Source organism: Gracilinanus agilis, chromosome 1 (assembly GCF_016433145.1).
Source record: "Gracilinanus agilis isolate LMUSP501 chromosome 1, AgileGrace, whole genome shotgun sequence".
In the NCBI taxonomy this organism is placed as follows: Eukaryota; Metazoa; Chordata; class Mammalia; order Didelphimorphia; family Didelphidae; genus Gracilinanus; species Gracilinanus agilis.
Window position 1 is genome coordinate 231,078,483 of NC_058130.1, and position 16,547 is coordinate 231,095,029.

At 37.0% G+C, this 16,547-nt stretch overlaps 1 protein-coding gene across 3 annotated transcripts; it reads left to right on the forward strand.

The window, feature by feature from the left end:
• Positions 1 to 520: 520 nt before the first annotated feature.
• NDUFB6 (NADH:ubiquinone oxidoreductase subunit B6) lies at positions 521 to 15,634 on the forward strand. Of its 3 annotated transcripts, XM_044660567.1 has the most exons (4): positions 535 to 832; positions 7,176 to 7,268; positions 11,040 to 11,084; positions 15,540 to 15,634. In XM_044660567.1, exons 1-4 carry the CDS (start codon positions 659 to 661, stop codon positions 15,609 to 15,611), a joined length of 384 nt encoding a protein of 127 aa, XP_044516502.1. In that variant the 5' UTR covers positions 535 to 658; the 3' UTR covers positions 15,612 to 15,634. The 3 variants fall into 3 exon arrangements, with proteins under 3 accessions (XP_044516519.1, XP_044516510.1, XP_044516502.1); XM_044660584.1 differs by lacking the exon at positions 7,176 to 7,268 and having other exon boundaries at positions 521 to 832; XM_044660575.1 differs by lacking the exon at positions 11,040 to 11,084 and having other exon boundaries at positions 523 to 832.
• The last annotated feature ends 913 nt before the right edge of the window (positions 15,635 to 16,547 follow it).

Genomic DNA, 16,547 nt, shown 5'->3' on the forward strand with positions numbered 1-16,547 from the left:
AGAAAGTTAATCTTGTATATTACAGAACTTTTTAAAAGGTACTAGTGTATGCAATAAAGGGAAGGAATTGTTTCACTTGTATCTTTATATTCTTCCTACTAATCTTAGTGCCTTGTACATAAAAGCTACTGGAAAAAATTTTTTGAATTAGTTTGCAAGTCCTGAAAGTGGCAGAAAAGAAAATTAGTTTATTCGCTTCAAAGATTGGTGAATTCAGTAAAGAAAGGATGGAAGTGAGTTAGTGCTTTATGGCTTTCAGTCTCCAAGGTCTAAATATACCTGATAAATCAATCAGTATTCCACACTTCCACTCTAGGATGGTGAAGCAAGAGCAGCTTTTATTATTCTGAACACCAGAGGGCATGAGGGCCACCTGTGACAAGGGAACACGCACGCGCGTGCGTAAATCTTCCCAATGCTCCCCACCTCGCTCTTCGCGGCTTCCTTCCTCCCCCCACCTCTTCTACCTTATTCCCGTAATGCTCAGCGGCTCCAGATGATAGTAGCTAGTTTAGCTAGAAGGTGTTTGCGTCATCACCGAGCGCCCGCGCCACCTAGTACTACCCCAGCAAGGTCGCCTGGTAGCTGAGGAAAGGACTTGGTGTCTCCGTGGGTCACTGTGGTTTGGTCCCGTTTGTTTTAGGCTTCGAGATCAGAGATGACGGGGTACACGCCCGACGAGAAGCTGCGGCTGGACCAGCTGCGCGCCTTGAGAAGGCAGTGGCTGAAGGACCAGGAACTGAGCCCTCGAGAGCCTGTCCTGCCCCCAGAGAAGGCATTTTCGGGCTTCTGGCATAGGTTCCTGCAGAAGGACTCAGTCTGGAGGAGATTTGTGAGTGATAATGACCCCGACCCCTTTTAGCCCCTAGGACACTCTCCCTTCCGGTTTAAAAAAAAAAAGGGAGGGGCAACTCCCAAAGCCCCTAACTCTTCTGAAGGTACGACCCAGAAGTATTTCCTCTTAGTAACTATTCATTAAGCACTTCCCATGTACCAGGAATAGTGCTCAGCACTGGGTGCAAGAAGCCCCCAGTCTAACGGGAGAGAGAGAGCATGCAAATAACTACGTACAAACAAGCAATATACAAGAGAAATTGAAAATTATCAAGTCGATAATGGAATGACAGGGACATTTTTGAGGTTTCCAACCTCCCTGATTCTCATTTCTTTTTGTAAAGCCTGCTTCAGTTTCTTCTGTAAAATGGGGATAATAGTACCCACATTCATGGTTGTTGTGAGGATAAAATAATATAGAACGCTTCTCAAAACTTAAAGTATTACATAAGTAATAATATTATTAAAGTGAGTATAGTAATCCCTTCTCAGGATAGTATATGGGGGTTCATATCTGACCTCAGACACTTACTGGTTGTGGCCCTGGGCATACTTAACCCCCATTGCTCTTCTGCTTTGGAACCTGTACACAGTATTGATTCCAAGATGGAAGATAAGGTGAAGGGTTTTTTTAAAGGTACTTTACGGTAAAACTTAAAGGGCTGTATAAAGTGTTCATTATCATTGTTAGTAAAGACCCTCTCCCAAAACAGTTTCCTCTGGGCCACTAATCAAAGACCCCAGATAACAAATTGTGGGAAAACTTTTCCCCTCTATCCTCTCTTCTCTGGCAGCTGGGTAGCTCAGTGGATTGAGAGTCAGGCCTAGAGACAGGAGGTCCTGGGTTCAAATCTGGCCTCAGACACTTCCCAGCTGTGTGACCCTGGGCAAGTCACTTGACCCCATTGCCCACCCTTACCACTCTTCCACCTAGGAAACAATACACAGAAGTTAAGGGTTTAAAAAATAAATAAATAAAAAGGAAATCTATCCTCTCTTCTCTCACTACTATATTCTGCTGGGTCTCTTTTAGACATCTAGTGGTTTTTTGGTTTGTTTTTTTTTCTGGGCTGGACAACCCTCACCTCATGAGAGAAAACCATTCATTTTCCTTTTGAATTTCCAAGAATGTAAGGGCCTCTCCTGACATTTTTTGGGGCAAGACTATATATGTGGTATGTTTTAAGAAAAAAACAGTGCCTTGGGAGGCAGGGGAGGAAGCTGGGTAGCTAAGTGGTTTGAGAGCCAGCCCTAGAATTTGGGCTCAGACACTTCTTACTTGTGTGACCCTGGATAAGTCACTTATAACTCCCATTGTCTAGCCGTTACCACTCTTCTGCCTTAGAACTGATACAAAGTATTGATTCTAACCTGGAAGGTAAGGATTTAAAAAAAAAAAGAAAGAAAAGCAATGCCCTGATTTATTTATGCTACTAGAATAAGGAGACTCTCTCTCAGATGCCCTCCATCTTAACCAGCTCTTGCCTTGCCTACACCTGACAAAAAGCAAAATTTGAATGTCATTGGCTGAGAGAACAGCCTTTAAATTGTCAATGTGTCCATTGTAACCTCTTCTACTTGACATATTACTAGAAATGCCAAACATAGAATTAAGACAGGAATAAAACCAAGGAAATGTCCATAAGTAAAGAAGAAACAAAGTTATCCCTCTTTGTGGATGACCTTAGTGTACTTAAAAAACCCTAAAGAGTAAAAACAAAAAAATTATTTCAAATATTAGCAGATTTTCAGGAAATAAAATAAATCCATAAAAATGATCAACATTTCTATATAATGCCATTAAAACCTACCTGGAAGAGATAAATTCCATTTAGAATTATTATAGACTGTATAGAATACTTGAGAGTCTTCAAGATATACACAAGAACTACATAAATAGAACCATGAGTAACTATAAATAATGTTATAATTAAAAATGATGAGGGCCGAGATCAAAAGGGAGAATAGTATTTTAATAAAAGCCATGCTGATAGAGATAAACTGACCACTCGCCTGTAAGAAAACCTATTCCAACCTCACCTCAGCCATTTACCTTCCTCTCTCCTCCAGCTCAGGTAACTAAAGAGAAAGTTCCAAGTCACTACCCCCTACTTAAAACAGTCCCTCACCTTTAGTACGGTCATCCAAAACAGGAAACCCATGAAAACCATTGGACCACAGGAAATGTAGTTTTAAGGACCCCCACAGGTCCACAGAAGTTTGTCAAACACTATATTGAGGTTCGATCCTTCCAAATAGAACCCCAGGTGATTTTAACTAACACAATAAATACTTAAATAATTGGAAAAATACTAATTGCTTATAGGTAGGATAAGTCAATAGAAAGAAATGACAATGCTACAGCTAAATGTATTTATTTATTCACCACTATGCCAATGAGGAATCAACGGATTACTTTATAAACTAGAAAAAAATGACAGAATTAACATGGAGAAGAAAAAAAGGTCACAAACCTCAAGAGAAATGGGAACAAAAAAGGTCTAGCAATGCTAAATCTCAAATATACTCAAAATAGTTATTAAAAGTTTGGAATTGTTAAAAATATTGACGAGTGGAACAATTTAGGTTTACAGCACAACAGAAAATGTAATATTCTACTATCCAACTAACACAAAGATTCTAGTTACACACTTTTTGATTAAAACTGCTAGGAAAATTGGACAACCGAAAGAAATTAGATTAGAGCAGCACTTTTAACTTAATACCAAGTTAAGCTCGAAATGAATATGTGACCTAGATATAAAAGGCCACATTACAAAGAAAGAAATCTGGAATAAATTACCTATAATATCGATGGGAGGAAAAAAGTTCATGACCAAACAAGAAATAGAGGGAACACAGAATAGAAATGATCAAATCAAAATTCATAAAGCTTAGCACACTGGCACATTCATTGTAGGCAAACTAAAGCAAACATGTTAAGTTACTTACCCAGGGTTACACAGATAGTGTCTGAGACAAGATTTTAACTGGTCTTTCTGCTCTATAAGCTTTGCCATCCTTTGCCTTTGGAGTCAGTCTAGCAGTGTGCTTGGGAACTTCCTCAGGGCAGGAGGTGGTTTTTGTTGTTGTTGGGTTTTTTTGCATTTGTATTCCCAGTACTTAGCGTGACACCTGGCACACAGTAGGTGCTTTAATAAATACTTGTTCTAGGATCCTAGGAATACAGAGAAAGACAAGTTATAGTCCCTACTGTAACAAACTGAACAAAACCCTCAAGGAGCTCACATTCTCATGGGGAAGATAGCATGTAAATAACTTGGTATGTACAAGACTTGTACAGGGCAGGCCAAAGGTAGTGTTAGAAGGAATAACATTAGCCACTAGAGGAAATGGAAAGATTCCCTACCGAAAGAGATTTGAGCTGAGTCTTACAGAAAAGCAGAGAAGCTAAGAGAAAGAGTGAAGAAAGAGAACTTTCTACACGTTGGGGAATGGCCAATGCAAAGTCACGGGAGATTTTTCATGTGTGAAGAACAGCTAGCAAATGTGTAGCTGGGTCTTATAGGGCATGGACAGGAATCAAGTGTAGGAAGATTAAAAAGGTAGGAAGAGCTTTTAAATTCCAAGTAGAGGAATTTATATTTAATTCTGAAGATCATAGGGAGCCAGGTAGGTGCTTCCTATGGGTAGGGAAGTAAAAGCTTCCAGCTTACTATTTGGAAAAATAATTTTGGCAGCTCAATGGAGGTTGAATTGGAGTGGGGAAAGAATTGAGGCAAAGAGACCAAATTAGGAACTTATTGCAGTCTTCCAGGAAGGGGTGTGGCTGTGTATAGATAAAAGGGAACGTGTAATAAATGTTGTGAAGGTTGAAATTACAAGATTTAGTAATGGATTGGATGTGTGGGGAGCTATGGAGAATGAAGTATTAATGGTGGTGTCTTCTACAGTCATTGTTAAGTTTGAAAGAGGAGAAATGGTTGTTTTATAGTTTTTGTGATGCCAATCAGGTGTCTAGTTCAAGATGACCAAAAGGAAGCTGATGATATGGTACTATAATTCATTAGAAGAAATTGAGGCTTAAAAGTAGATTATTGAAGGGATAATGGAAAGGTACCAAATACTTCTTAAGCATCTCTCATGTGTCAAGCACTGTGCAAATCACTTAACAAATATTTAGTTTGTCATGACTTTTTAGCCATTCTGCCTAACTCCTAGTATTCACATCTTTCCCTTCTAATTGCCCACATTTGAAAATGACATAGTGAAACATAGTGTCACTGATATCTTGTTAAAATTGAAATATAGATTCATTTTTTCAAAATGCTAGTTTGGATTTTATGATTTCTCTCCTGATTTTAATTTTTGATAGATTAAGTTATAATAAAATTTCAATAAATTTGAAAGGCAACAATAATGAATTGTAAATAAAGGGTATCTTTTTTCTGAAGTCATAAATTTAGATCTAAGAGATACCTTAGAAATCATCTAGTCCTTTGGTTTCATTCTTCAGGTGATTAAACTAAGAGTTAAAGAGGTAAAAAATTAATTGTCCCCTGATCAGATAGGTAGAGAAAGGTAAAGCCAGGATTTAAACCAAGGTCTTTTAAATACATTGATCGTTATAACACTCCTTATATCGTACCATTTTGCTCAAACCCTCCCACCCTCCATTGTTTAGTTCCTCCCTTTCCCTCTTTAGACACTAGACTCATTTTCACATCTTCTTCAATAATTTTTATGTAAAGAACATCATTTTATTTTATTAAAACCTTGTCAAGGTATCCAGGTAAACCTTCCATCTATTCTTTTCTGTTTTCAAGCTGCATGTTAATAGTACAGATATTAAGTCTTCAACCATTCCCTGTTTCCCCATCACTAACCTCCCTGATAGTTCCCTCAAGAATAATTTTGGGTTGAGTAAGTTTATAAAGACAATTCCATGCCTCCCACAGAAGTCATTTTCTGCTGATTCTGCTCATGTAAAATGAGGTGCTACCATCTTGCTGGGAGTTACTCAGCCCCAGACAAAATGTAAAGGGAGCCATGCCTCTATATGATTTTTTGGGGTCCTGAGTGGCGTGGTGGCATAGGATGGTTAAGGCAGGAGAAAGAAAATGAGAACAACTAGACTAGTGGTTAGCCCATGCTGTTCCAAATTCTGCGGGCTTAGGAGTTTATCATATACTGATTTCAAGCAAAGAACACAAAAAGGGTCACTGTTGTAAGGGGGTAATAAATCACACATAATCCATTGAAGTCTAAAGAATAAAGGTGCAAAGACAAATGGTCACATTCCAACCACCAACTTAATAGGGGATAATTCTGGGAGAGGAAATACCCCATGGAGATGCTCACTAGTCAAATCCTAAAGGAGCCAGTTCTAATCTGAATATGCACTCTTATCTAAGTAACATTTGTTAGGATTCAGGCTTCTCAATTATCAAGAAAAGGAATCATTAACTCAGTAGATGCTGGTCTGCCACTTCAAAGCTCTCCAATAAGAATTCTAAGAAAGGTGGGGATCAAAGACTGAGTCAAAAGAGGAGCCTCAGATTTTTATCTTAGATGGCCCATTCTATCTGCATCTGACATGCAGTGCAGAAAAATCATACACACAGTTTTACTTGCCGATGATTTTGTAATGGGATCCAGATAAAATATCTGTTACAGACTGTTTCTCTAAATGACTCCTAATAGCCTCTTGGAGGGATCAAGTTGATTTTGGATTAACCTACCTGTTGGTACCAGAGCTTTTTGGGACTCAGATGACCAGGACCAAACACAAAGACTGCCTCAGTCTGGATTGGTCACGTAGGGAATCCAGATAATAGGCCCTAAATTTGGATCCTTTTTCTCCAATGGTTTTAATACATCGAACGGCTTCCCACAAAAATGTTTTTCTCGTTTTAAAGATTCAGTGTTGTTTTCCTCATGTTAAGAAGTATAGGATAAATGGTGTTAAACTAACCCTACCTTTGGAATTTTAAATTGACGAGTCTGTGGGTTAACTTAACCAACTAGAGATTTCTGTTAAACAAAACTTCCATAATTTATATGTAAAACCTTTGACTTTATCAGAGTTGTGTAGTAATATACCTCTGCTTAGATAACACTTTAAAAAATTGTCTTACTGTTATTCTTACAAATTTTTTTTAATGCCCCACTTGCTCTGAAATGTGTGTGTGGTTCTCCCTTAACAGATTCTGTCTTAGGTAGAGATCTTAGGCCAGGGTTTTGGAGGAGGGAAAAATACGTATAAATGTCTTATAGAGGTTTAGAAAATACATGGTATATATATATATATATATAGTGTTATTACAGTGAATTCACTTAGTATGTGTGCTCCAAACACTTTTTTTTTGTTTTATTTTCAGGCTTATAAGGCATATGGAAGTGGAATGTTTCTTTTTGTTAATTTGCTTATACCAGCCTGGATTGTTCATTATTATGTCAAATACCATGTAGAAGTAAGTATTTTTAGTAAATATTGTTTGGGGTTATATGTTTATTTTGTTGTAAAATAATAAAAAACTATATTGCTATCCATGTTTTTTTAAATCAGATTTTTAAATCAATTGCTTTATTCTGTAATTTCCAACTTAAAAACTGCAGAGTCATTGTCCCAAGACTTTTTCCATTTGGTCATTTAGAATGTATTTTATTAGTGAAATAATGTTTAAGGTCAGGGGTAGTTTCCTAGAGAAGCTTATGGGTAGTTTCCTAGAGAAGCTTTCCTAGAGATGTATAATGTAGTTTAATTCTAAAATTAATATTTGCCTCAGATTTGAAGCCTTGGAGCAAGGGCCCTGGTAGTACAAAAGGGAGTAGAATGAGTCAGCTAGCATTTATTAAGTACACAAAGTATGTAGGCATTGTGGTATACAAAGGCAAAAATGAAAACATTTCTGCCTTCAAGGGGCTTACCTTTTGTAATATACAGTGTTTTCACAGATAAGTAAAGACAAGGTATATACAAAATAAACAATTATCTGGAGGACTGGTTGATGAGACCAGGGTAGCAGAAGAGACAAGCTTATGTTTGAGAGTTGCACATATGTACATGAAGTTCCTGAAGCAGGGCATGGAAGAATAATACAGAATCATTCTGGAGAGGTATGCTGGAGCCAGATTGCAAATGACTTTAAATGCTAACCAGAGGAGTTTGGCTCTAAAGGCAGTTGGAAGACACTGAAACTCCTTGAGCAGAGAATAGTGATAGGATCAGCCTTGTGCTTTAGGAATATCATTGTAGTAGTTTTCTGGAAGATGGATTGGAGAAAGGAGAGAGTGGGTAAAATATGACCAATGAGGAAGCAATTGTAATAGGCAAGCAGTTATGTGGCCCACCCTCTTTGTCCAAAAAGCCACGTTTCCTCTCTTCAAAAGTTTATACTTTAATTTCTCTTCTTTGATGTTTAAGTTTTATGTGTTTATAAATATATTAGGTCGTGGGTTTTATTGCTGGTTCCTTTCTTGAATTTTTTTCTTCTATGAGCTTCCAGATATCCCAACCACTATTTTACACTTATTAGAGCCACTATGTTATCTAGTTATGTTGTCTATGTTATCTTCTATGTTATGTTATACTATGTTATCTAGGTTGTGGCTGTACAAAGACAGTTTTCTCCCTTGGCCAACTCATTTTAGTTTTAAGCCTCTTTGATTATGTTTACTAGACATACAGAAAATAAAATTTGCTGGTCTTTGTTAGATGCACTTCATCCTTGGTTAGGAGTCTGTTATCACACCTGTACTTTTGAACCATAGTCCAAATCCCATTTTTGTATGCTGTGTTCTTAGTTTTCATTCAGATGAATTTTTCTCTTAATACATTCCATGCCTATATCAGGCAGAAGTGGAATACCCAGGCTACTATGTTCTTCAATTTCTTGTTCAAGATTTTGTAATTTGAGGTAATACTTTTAGTTTCTTTTTTTGGCATGTCATTTGTGTTCATATGAATCCCAAGTAGTCATCCATTTTTTTTTGTTTTCTTTATTCATCCACTTTGATAACTGGGAGTTATTCCCTGAGCAGAGGAATAATTCATCATTATTCTTCTATTCTTCCTTTCATCCCTATGATGATCTTGAACCTAAACACTTCTTTGGCTCTACTATTTCATTCCTTGGAAAACAAGCATCTCCTTCCTCCTCAGAACATCTAGTTTTCCCTTTTAAGAAAAAGTCTCAAATGTTTTAGTATCATGCACAGTTATTCTTTTCTTTCCTTTCTCTGTGCTAAGTTCTTCCATTCTTTAGCCTCCTGACAAGGGTAAATTTCCCCTTCTTTAAATCAGATACCTTACTTTTTTCTTATTGAACTCCTACTTCCATTTAAAAAATAAACAGTTTTTTGTTCTCACAACTTTGACTGTGTCAAGACCACTCTCTCCAAGAGAGAGACAAGTCTGCATTTAAACATATTAGTTGCTGTGACCAAATAACAAATACCACATATTCAAATCATTTCACTGTAGAATTCTTACTACTTTCCTACTGATATTAATTTTTTAATAATTTAACAACCACAAGCAGTTTATTTCTTAGTTTCAACAATTCCATAGCCATTCTCTTTAAGTCCTCTCCTCTTTCCCTAGCCTCCTTTTACCAACTTACCTCAATTCCTATTACTCACTTATCAAATTGCTTTATGCACCAATTTGTTTCATTAATTTTTTCTTTCTTGTTTTGTCAACTACTATGTCCTTTACCTTCTCTTTGAATATATCTCTTATCCTTGCTCATTATTCCTTTTTTTAAACTCTTACCTTTGAATCAATACAGATTGTTGGTTCCAAAGCAGAAGAGCAATAAGGGCCAGGCAGTTGGGTTTAAGTGACTTGGCTAGGGTCACCTAGCTAGGAAGTGACTGAGGCCAGATTTAAACCCACGTCTTTCAGACTCCAGGCTTGGCACTCTATCCATTGTACTAGCTGAATGGAGTTCTTAAAGTATGAAACGTCTGTACTTTGTAGCATCTAGGCCAGTAGATTCTCAAAAGATGTGCTAAAAATTTCACAAAATATGTTATATGTTGGATGTAATGTTATTACAGGTGAAATGAAATTTATCAGTGGTTTGGTTTAATATAAATTTTAATGACTCTATGCAGATTGTACCTGTTCTTCAGTATATAGTTTTTTTTTAGAAAGTTGTTTTAGGGCACTGATAGTTTAAATGATTTGTGTGAGGTCACAGCCATTATATATTTAGAGAAAGGTCTTGAACCTAGGTCTTCCTGATTCCAGGTCTAGCAGCTTTCTGTTCCTTTGTATCATATTTTTCTCTTTTCCTCTTTTTTTTCTCTTCTCTCCCTGCTACCCCCTAATTATTTTTAACTAATTCAGCATGTGTATGGTAAAGAGTATTTGTAAAATAAACAGTACTATTGTTATTCATATGTACTTTAGAACTTCAGAACTTGAACTCACAAAAAAAGTCAACAAAAACTTTGTTATTAAAGGGAAACTGCATACTCATGAGCCTCCTGAGTTTCCCATAGTGTTGCTAAATTAGATGTTTTAACATTTTGTAATTCCTTATAGCAAAGAATAGTATGCTTTTTGAGAAACACTCACTGACCAAGACCCATTTTAAGTGTATTAATTCTGTATACCCGTGTCAAATGGATACATCATAAATCTCATCTTTGTTATATTTCCATATTACATAGTAAAACAGCAACTTAGGGTGATTTAGGAAAACTTTTAGCTCAATTTGCTTTCATTTAAGAGAGGGAAAGTCTTATAAAATGAATAAAGTTGTTTCAGGGTCTCCATGTTAGAAGATTATGGGAAAGTGGTAGTACGGTGGCTATTTTATCCAGCAGTTTAATTTTACTTCTTCATGTAATCAAGATTAATTTGGCTTAGTCCTATTCTTGGCTCATAGTCTGGGAAATTCTGATATATTTCAAGTGACATTTTATATTAAAAATGATTTTTTAATCATTGTTTCTTAGTCTTTAGAAGAAAAAAACTTCAAGATTTTTGCAAATTGTTAATATAAAATGTTAGTTTTATATTTCTATGTTCATGTGGTTTTATAAACTGTATTTGTATATGGTTGTGTAATAATATTTTTAACTTTGGAAAGAGAAAGAACATTTATGTATGTTTTAAGCACCTATAAAAATAATTTGCATTTTGATAGGAATGTATATTTAATAAGTGCTTTTTGACAATGTATATAGTTTTAGGTGAAAGTATAAAAATACTAACTTCGTTTTTGTTGCAGACAAGGCCATATGGCATCGTTGAAACAAAACCCAAAATATTTCCAGTAAGTCTTTTAAACTTATTTGTCTGATTTTTTTCCCCCTTTCTTTTAGCCCTTTTAATTTCATGTCATCTCTATAGTAATTTAACTAATAATTTTTATCTCTTGCTGTCCAGAGCTAGCCTTATATTTTGTAAAAGAAAAGGTAGAAAATGGAAGGATTGGGTGGTAATGGTTGGAAAGGGCAACTACAACTATTCTTACCAGGATGGGAAAGTGACATGCTGTGTGACCTTGGGCAATGTTAAGTTTGTTTTGGAGAAATTAAGGTTCCTATAATTTGTCACTAGTCAGAGGGGTTCAAAAGCAGGCTGTATGCTTCCATCATTTAACCCACCTAGATGCTCACCGGGCACACTGTCTAAAAGACTCAGAACTCTTGGTACAACTCCTGGATCACTTAGAGTAGCTTAAGTTTATCTCTTTAATTAGCATATTAGCCTGAGCTGACAAATGGGTACTTTAATCTCTGGATCTTTCTCAGTACATTATCACACACACACACACACACACACACACACACACACACACACACACACACACACACACACACACAAACAAAATGGTGTATATATATATACACCATTATAGTAATTTAGTGTCATCTTTCTGGATTCATAAAATTTGCCTCCTGCTATAGAAAGGATCCTCAATTCTCATTGGCAAAGCCAAGCACAAGCCATAATATGGTAGGTCCTGTCTGCCTGAAACAGTTTCAAATAGAGATGTCATAATGCCCTTTCTAGGATTAGCATAAGTAAATTATGAAAAAGTCACCCCTGGAAAGTCAGCCACTAAATGATGATTTTTGGGGGGGCCACAGAGATTAAGTTAAATTAGTTCATTTACTAAAGTATAAAGGAATTATAGTGTATATTAGCAAAAAAGATAAAATCACAGCTCTATGAGATATTGAATTATGCACTCATAAAAGGAAAATGTTTTGTTCCTCAGCAAGCATTTGTTGAGCATGTACCTTACTTAACCTTCCTAAAACATTACATTGAGGGAGATAACAAACCCATTTATGTAAAACTTGTAAATTCACAAAATGCTTTTTTCCCCCAAAACAGCTTTGTGAAGTAAATAATACAAGTAGTATTCCCATTTTTACAGTTAAGAAAACTGACCTGGGTTAAGTGATTTGCCAAAGGTCATACTAGTGACCTTTACAAAGCTAGTAAGCACCAGAACTGGGATTTAAATTCAGATCTCCAGACTCCCAAGTCCTCTTTTTACCAAACTGTTGCCACCCTATCATTCCTTTATTTCAGAGGCTTCTCCAGGTTATAGTCCCTTAATTTTTTATTTAATGTTCTCCATATTTTGGCCCTAGTGTACCTTCCAGGCCCTTTATTTTCCTCCTGGACCATCTTCTCCAAGTTTGTCGATTCTTTAATAATTGCACTTTCACTTTTCTATAAAACTGAATGCACATGTATAGAAAATAATAACATTTTTAAAATTAACAAAGTTCTTATAACACAATAACTTCAGAACACACCAGAGCTTGAAAGTTTGTTCTGACCATTCACTAAGCTTGGTATATTCACCCCCACACTCTCCTGGCTTACTTCAGTCCTGTTAATTCTTAGAAGCTGGTTGTGGATTATGCTAGATTTTCTTTAGAATTTATTAGCTTTTAGACCTTGGACAAATCACTTTATTTGTTAAAGTGGAAGTCAGTAACTTGTCATATTGTTGTGAACACCAAATGAGATATTTGGAAAATACTTTGCAAACCTTAAAGTGGTTATGGCAAGTTATTATGTGAATGTAAGTAATCTTATAATCATCTTTATTATTCAGAGCCTAGCTCAGTTCCCTCTTTTATAAAAGCTTTCTGAGAATACTTTAGCTTATAATGATCTTTTCTTTAACACTTAGCATTTATTGTCTTTGTCACTTATTGGACAAGTAAGTAATCATGTATTCCTTTGAAAACTCAAGTCATCTTGCATTATAATCTAATTCTTTTATATTTAACTTTTGTCAGTGAGTCAGTATTAAGTATATGATGGGTCCATCAATGTGCTAAATACTGGGGATACTAAGAAAGTCAAAAGACATCTGCTCTGAAGAAGCTCACAATCTAATAGGGGAGACAGCATAAAAACAACTGTACAAACAAGATATGTACAAGATAAGCTGGAGATCATCAGTAGAAGGAAGGCTTTAAAGGGGATCAAGAAATGGTTGTCCTTTTTGAAAAAAATGAACTTAGTCTTATGATTATTCTTTCTCTGCCCCAGAGTACATGTTTAGGAAGCAACAGAACATTCAAGCTGAGAAGAATATTTAGATAACTTTTAGTCTTAACCAGGGGTCGGCAACCTTTTTGGCCCTGAGAGCCAGAAATGCCACATTTTTTAAAATGTAATTTCGTGAGAGCCGTACAGTGCACGCTCCTGTAACAGCGCCTGAAAAAAAAAATTGATTTTATGGCTCCAGCAGAAAGAGCCATACGTTGCTGACCCGTGGTCTTAACTCTTACAGTTTAGACAAACAAGTTTAAGGTAGAGCAAATTTAAGGTTTAGAACAGTGATGGGCAAACTACAGCCCAAGGGCTAGATGAGGCCCCCTGAAATGTTCTCTCCACCTGCCTGACATTATTCCTAATCTGACGAATACAATGAGTAAGATACAATACAATGAAACTTCAAAAGAGTTGCCTTAGAAACAGACTGACAGATGAGCATTTCCTTTCCTTTGGCCCCTTCTTTAAAAAGTTTGCCCATCACTAGTTTAGAGTTAAAAATGAAAGTGTCCTCAAAAGTTAAATGTCTAGTCCAACACATCATTTTACAGATGAGGACATACAAAAAATACTTGTCCAAAAGATCATGCAAGTCTGGAGCTTCAGCCTGAGCTGGGATCCTAATCCAGGTCCTTGGATTTCAATTCAGCACTTTCCTTCTATATATCATACTGACACAAATCACAGAACTAGGGAAAGACCCAAGAACAGGGCCCAAGTTTCCTGACTCACAGTGAAACTGTATGTCATAGGATACTGAGCTTTGTTGTCTTTTTGTTGTCTGACTCTTTGTGATCCTATGGACCATACTGTCCCTGGGGTTTTCTTGCAAAGGTACTTGAAGCAGTTTGCCATTTCCTTCTCTAGTGGATTAAGGGTCACAGAGCTAATAAGTGGTTGGGGCCAAATTTTAACTTGGGTCTTCCTGACTCCCAGCCCAGTGCTTTTTTCCCCAGACACCTAGCTAGTTTTGACATTTACCAGTGTTACTGTGTGTCCCTAGGCAAACCATTGAACCTCAGTTTGCCTCAGTTTCCTCAACCATAAAACTAGGATAATAGTAACACTGATCTCCCAAGTGAAGATTAAATATTTGTAAAGCCTTTAGCCCAGTACCTGGCACATAGTAAGTAGGCACTTAATAAAAGCAAGCCAGTTTCTCAATCCATAACATAGGGGGTAGATTTTTTTTTTTTAGAATTTTTTTTTAAAACCCTTGTACTTCTGTGTATTGTCTCATAGGTGGAAGATTGGTAAGGGTGGGCAATGGGGGTCAAGTGACTTGCCCAGGGTCACACAGCTGGGAAGTGGCTGAGGCTGGGTTTGAACCTAGGACCTCCTGTCTCTAGGCCTGACTCTCACTCCACTGAGCTACCCAGCTGCCCCCCAGGGGGGTAGATTTTTATATTGTTAGTCCACAAGTAGCTAATACTACCATGGATTGTTTATAATTACAAATTTCAATTAAATATTTTTGTTAGTCATTTTCAGTTCTGCCCAAATCTTGAGATACTTCTTGGGGTTTTCTTGGCAATGATATTGGAATAGTTCGCCATTTTCTTTTCCAGCTCATTTTACAGATGAGGAAACTGAGGCAAACAGGTTTCAGTGACTTACCCAGATCACATAGTTAAATAAGTGTCTGAGGCCAGCCAAACTTAGAAGATGAGTCTTCTGGACTCAATGTTTGGAACTCTATCCACATTGCCCCCTAGTTGTCCAGTTTGAAATAGCTATCTCTCAAGGTTCCAACTCCTACTTTTTGTCTCCGGATGTAGATATGTGGAAATAAGTTCTGGGGCTAAGCGATTGGGGAAAGAAATGTGGTAGCTTGTTTTGTGTTGTTCTTAAGTAAAATGCCTCTTTTCTCATGTATCTGTAGAATTTTGCGTGTGTGTATAGTATATTCATTTTAAGACCGTGCCTTTAAGAATTTGGTATTCATTTAAAAATCATCCTCTGATAGCATGGCCATATTTTTAACAAGTCAAATTGATCAAAAATTTGGCAACATATGGCAAAACTATGTAATGTGATGAGAAGTATTTTATACATACCTCTTTTTAGGGGGTTCAAAAATACTCTTTTTGGAATTGGATTTAGGTTCAAATTTAGACTACCATTGAGTACTACTTGACCTCTCTAGGCTCGGTTCCTAAAAATGTTCCATAACATTTGTTATGACCTTTGTTTTTACTAGGGTGATACAATTCTGGAGACAGGAGAAGTGATTCCACCAATGAAAGAGCATGACACACATAATCATCATTAAAAAGTTCTTAAAAACTCCAAAAACTTGAGAGTCCATCTTTTGTTTCTGTACCAGTTTATCTACTGAAAATATTTTCTGTTGAAGTAAGTTAATAAAGTTTACTCCTTAAAAAATTGCCTTCATACCTTCCTTACCAGATTTATTATATTACATCGTGAGCCTTGGTCTTTGTGAACTGTGGAGTAAAAACCAAACCAGGGAAATGGTCAGCCTATCATTGCCTAATTTGAAATAGAGAAGCCTGGAATTGTGCACATTGTGTTAATTTAACCAGACATTTTAAACCTTTTTACTTATTGGGTGTAACAAATGCTTAATATTTTCTTTGAATAACTGATAGCATTTTCAGTTTCTGAAACCACAGACTTGGGAGTGATCTAAGCTGAATGGAATTCAGTCCTCCCGTTCAGTAGAAAGCTGAAGAAGGGAAATGGTCCTGAGAATTAGTGGGGTTTTGTGGGGGGAAGAGGGGAGCCGGCGCAAATAAAACAAGAGGTTTCATTGTCCGTTTTATTAGGCTAAATAATGTCCTAACAAGGTGCCCAATACAGATGACGTCGAATGCCAGTTAAAACATTCCTTCAGCTTGTGATGTGGACATTAGGTCTGGATAATTCTCCTCCAGCATCCACTGCGTCGCCACCGTGGAAGCATAGATCACAAAGCCCCACGAGAGGAAAACGATGATGGTCAGCAGCTACGAGGAGAGGAGGAGGGGGCGTTAACGGAGAGGGAGGGTTGCCGCCCTGGGTGGCCCTAGGCAGGTTGCCTTAAAGGCTCTGGGCCCGCCGGATTGGCTGGGAAAAAGGTTCCTCGCTTAGCTGGTGCTCGCTACACGGGAAACTGTCCGGTTTAAAAAAAAAAAAAGAAAGAAAGAAAGAAAGAAAAATTGGGGGTGCGGGGGCGAGGAGGGACCAGCCCAGCCCCCAGTGGACA

Excerpts from the sequence above, each read along its gene's own strand:
- NDUFB6 (XM_044660567.1), top strand. The coding sequence starts at position 659 with ATGACGGGGTACACGCCCGACGAGAAGCTGCGGCTGGACCAGCTGCGC. Across the intron at positions 833-7,175 it reads ACTCAGTCTGGAGGAGATTT|GCTTATAAGGCATATGGAAG; the intron begins GTGAGTGATAAT and ends TTTTATTTTCAG. Across the intron at positions 11,085-15,539 it reads CAAAACCCAAAATATTTCCA|GGTGATACAATTCTGGAGAC; the intron begins GTAAGTCTTTTA and ends TGTTTTTACTAG.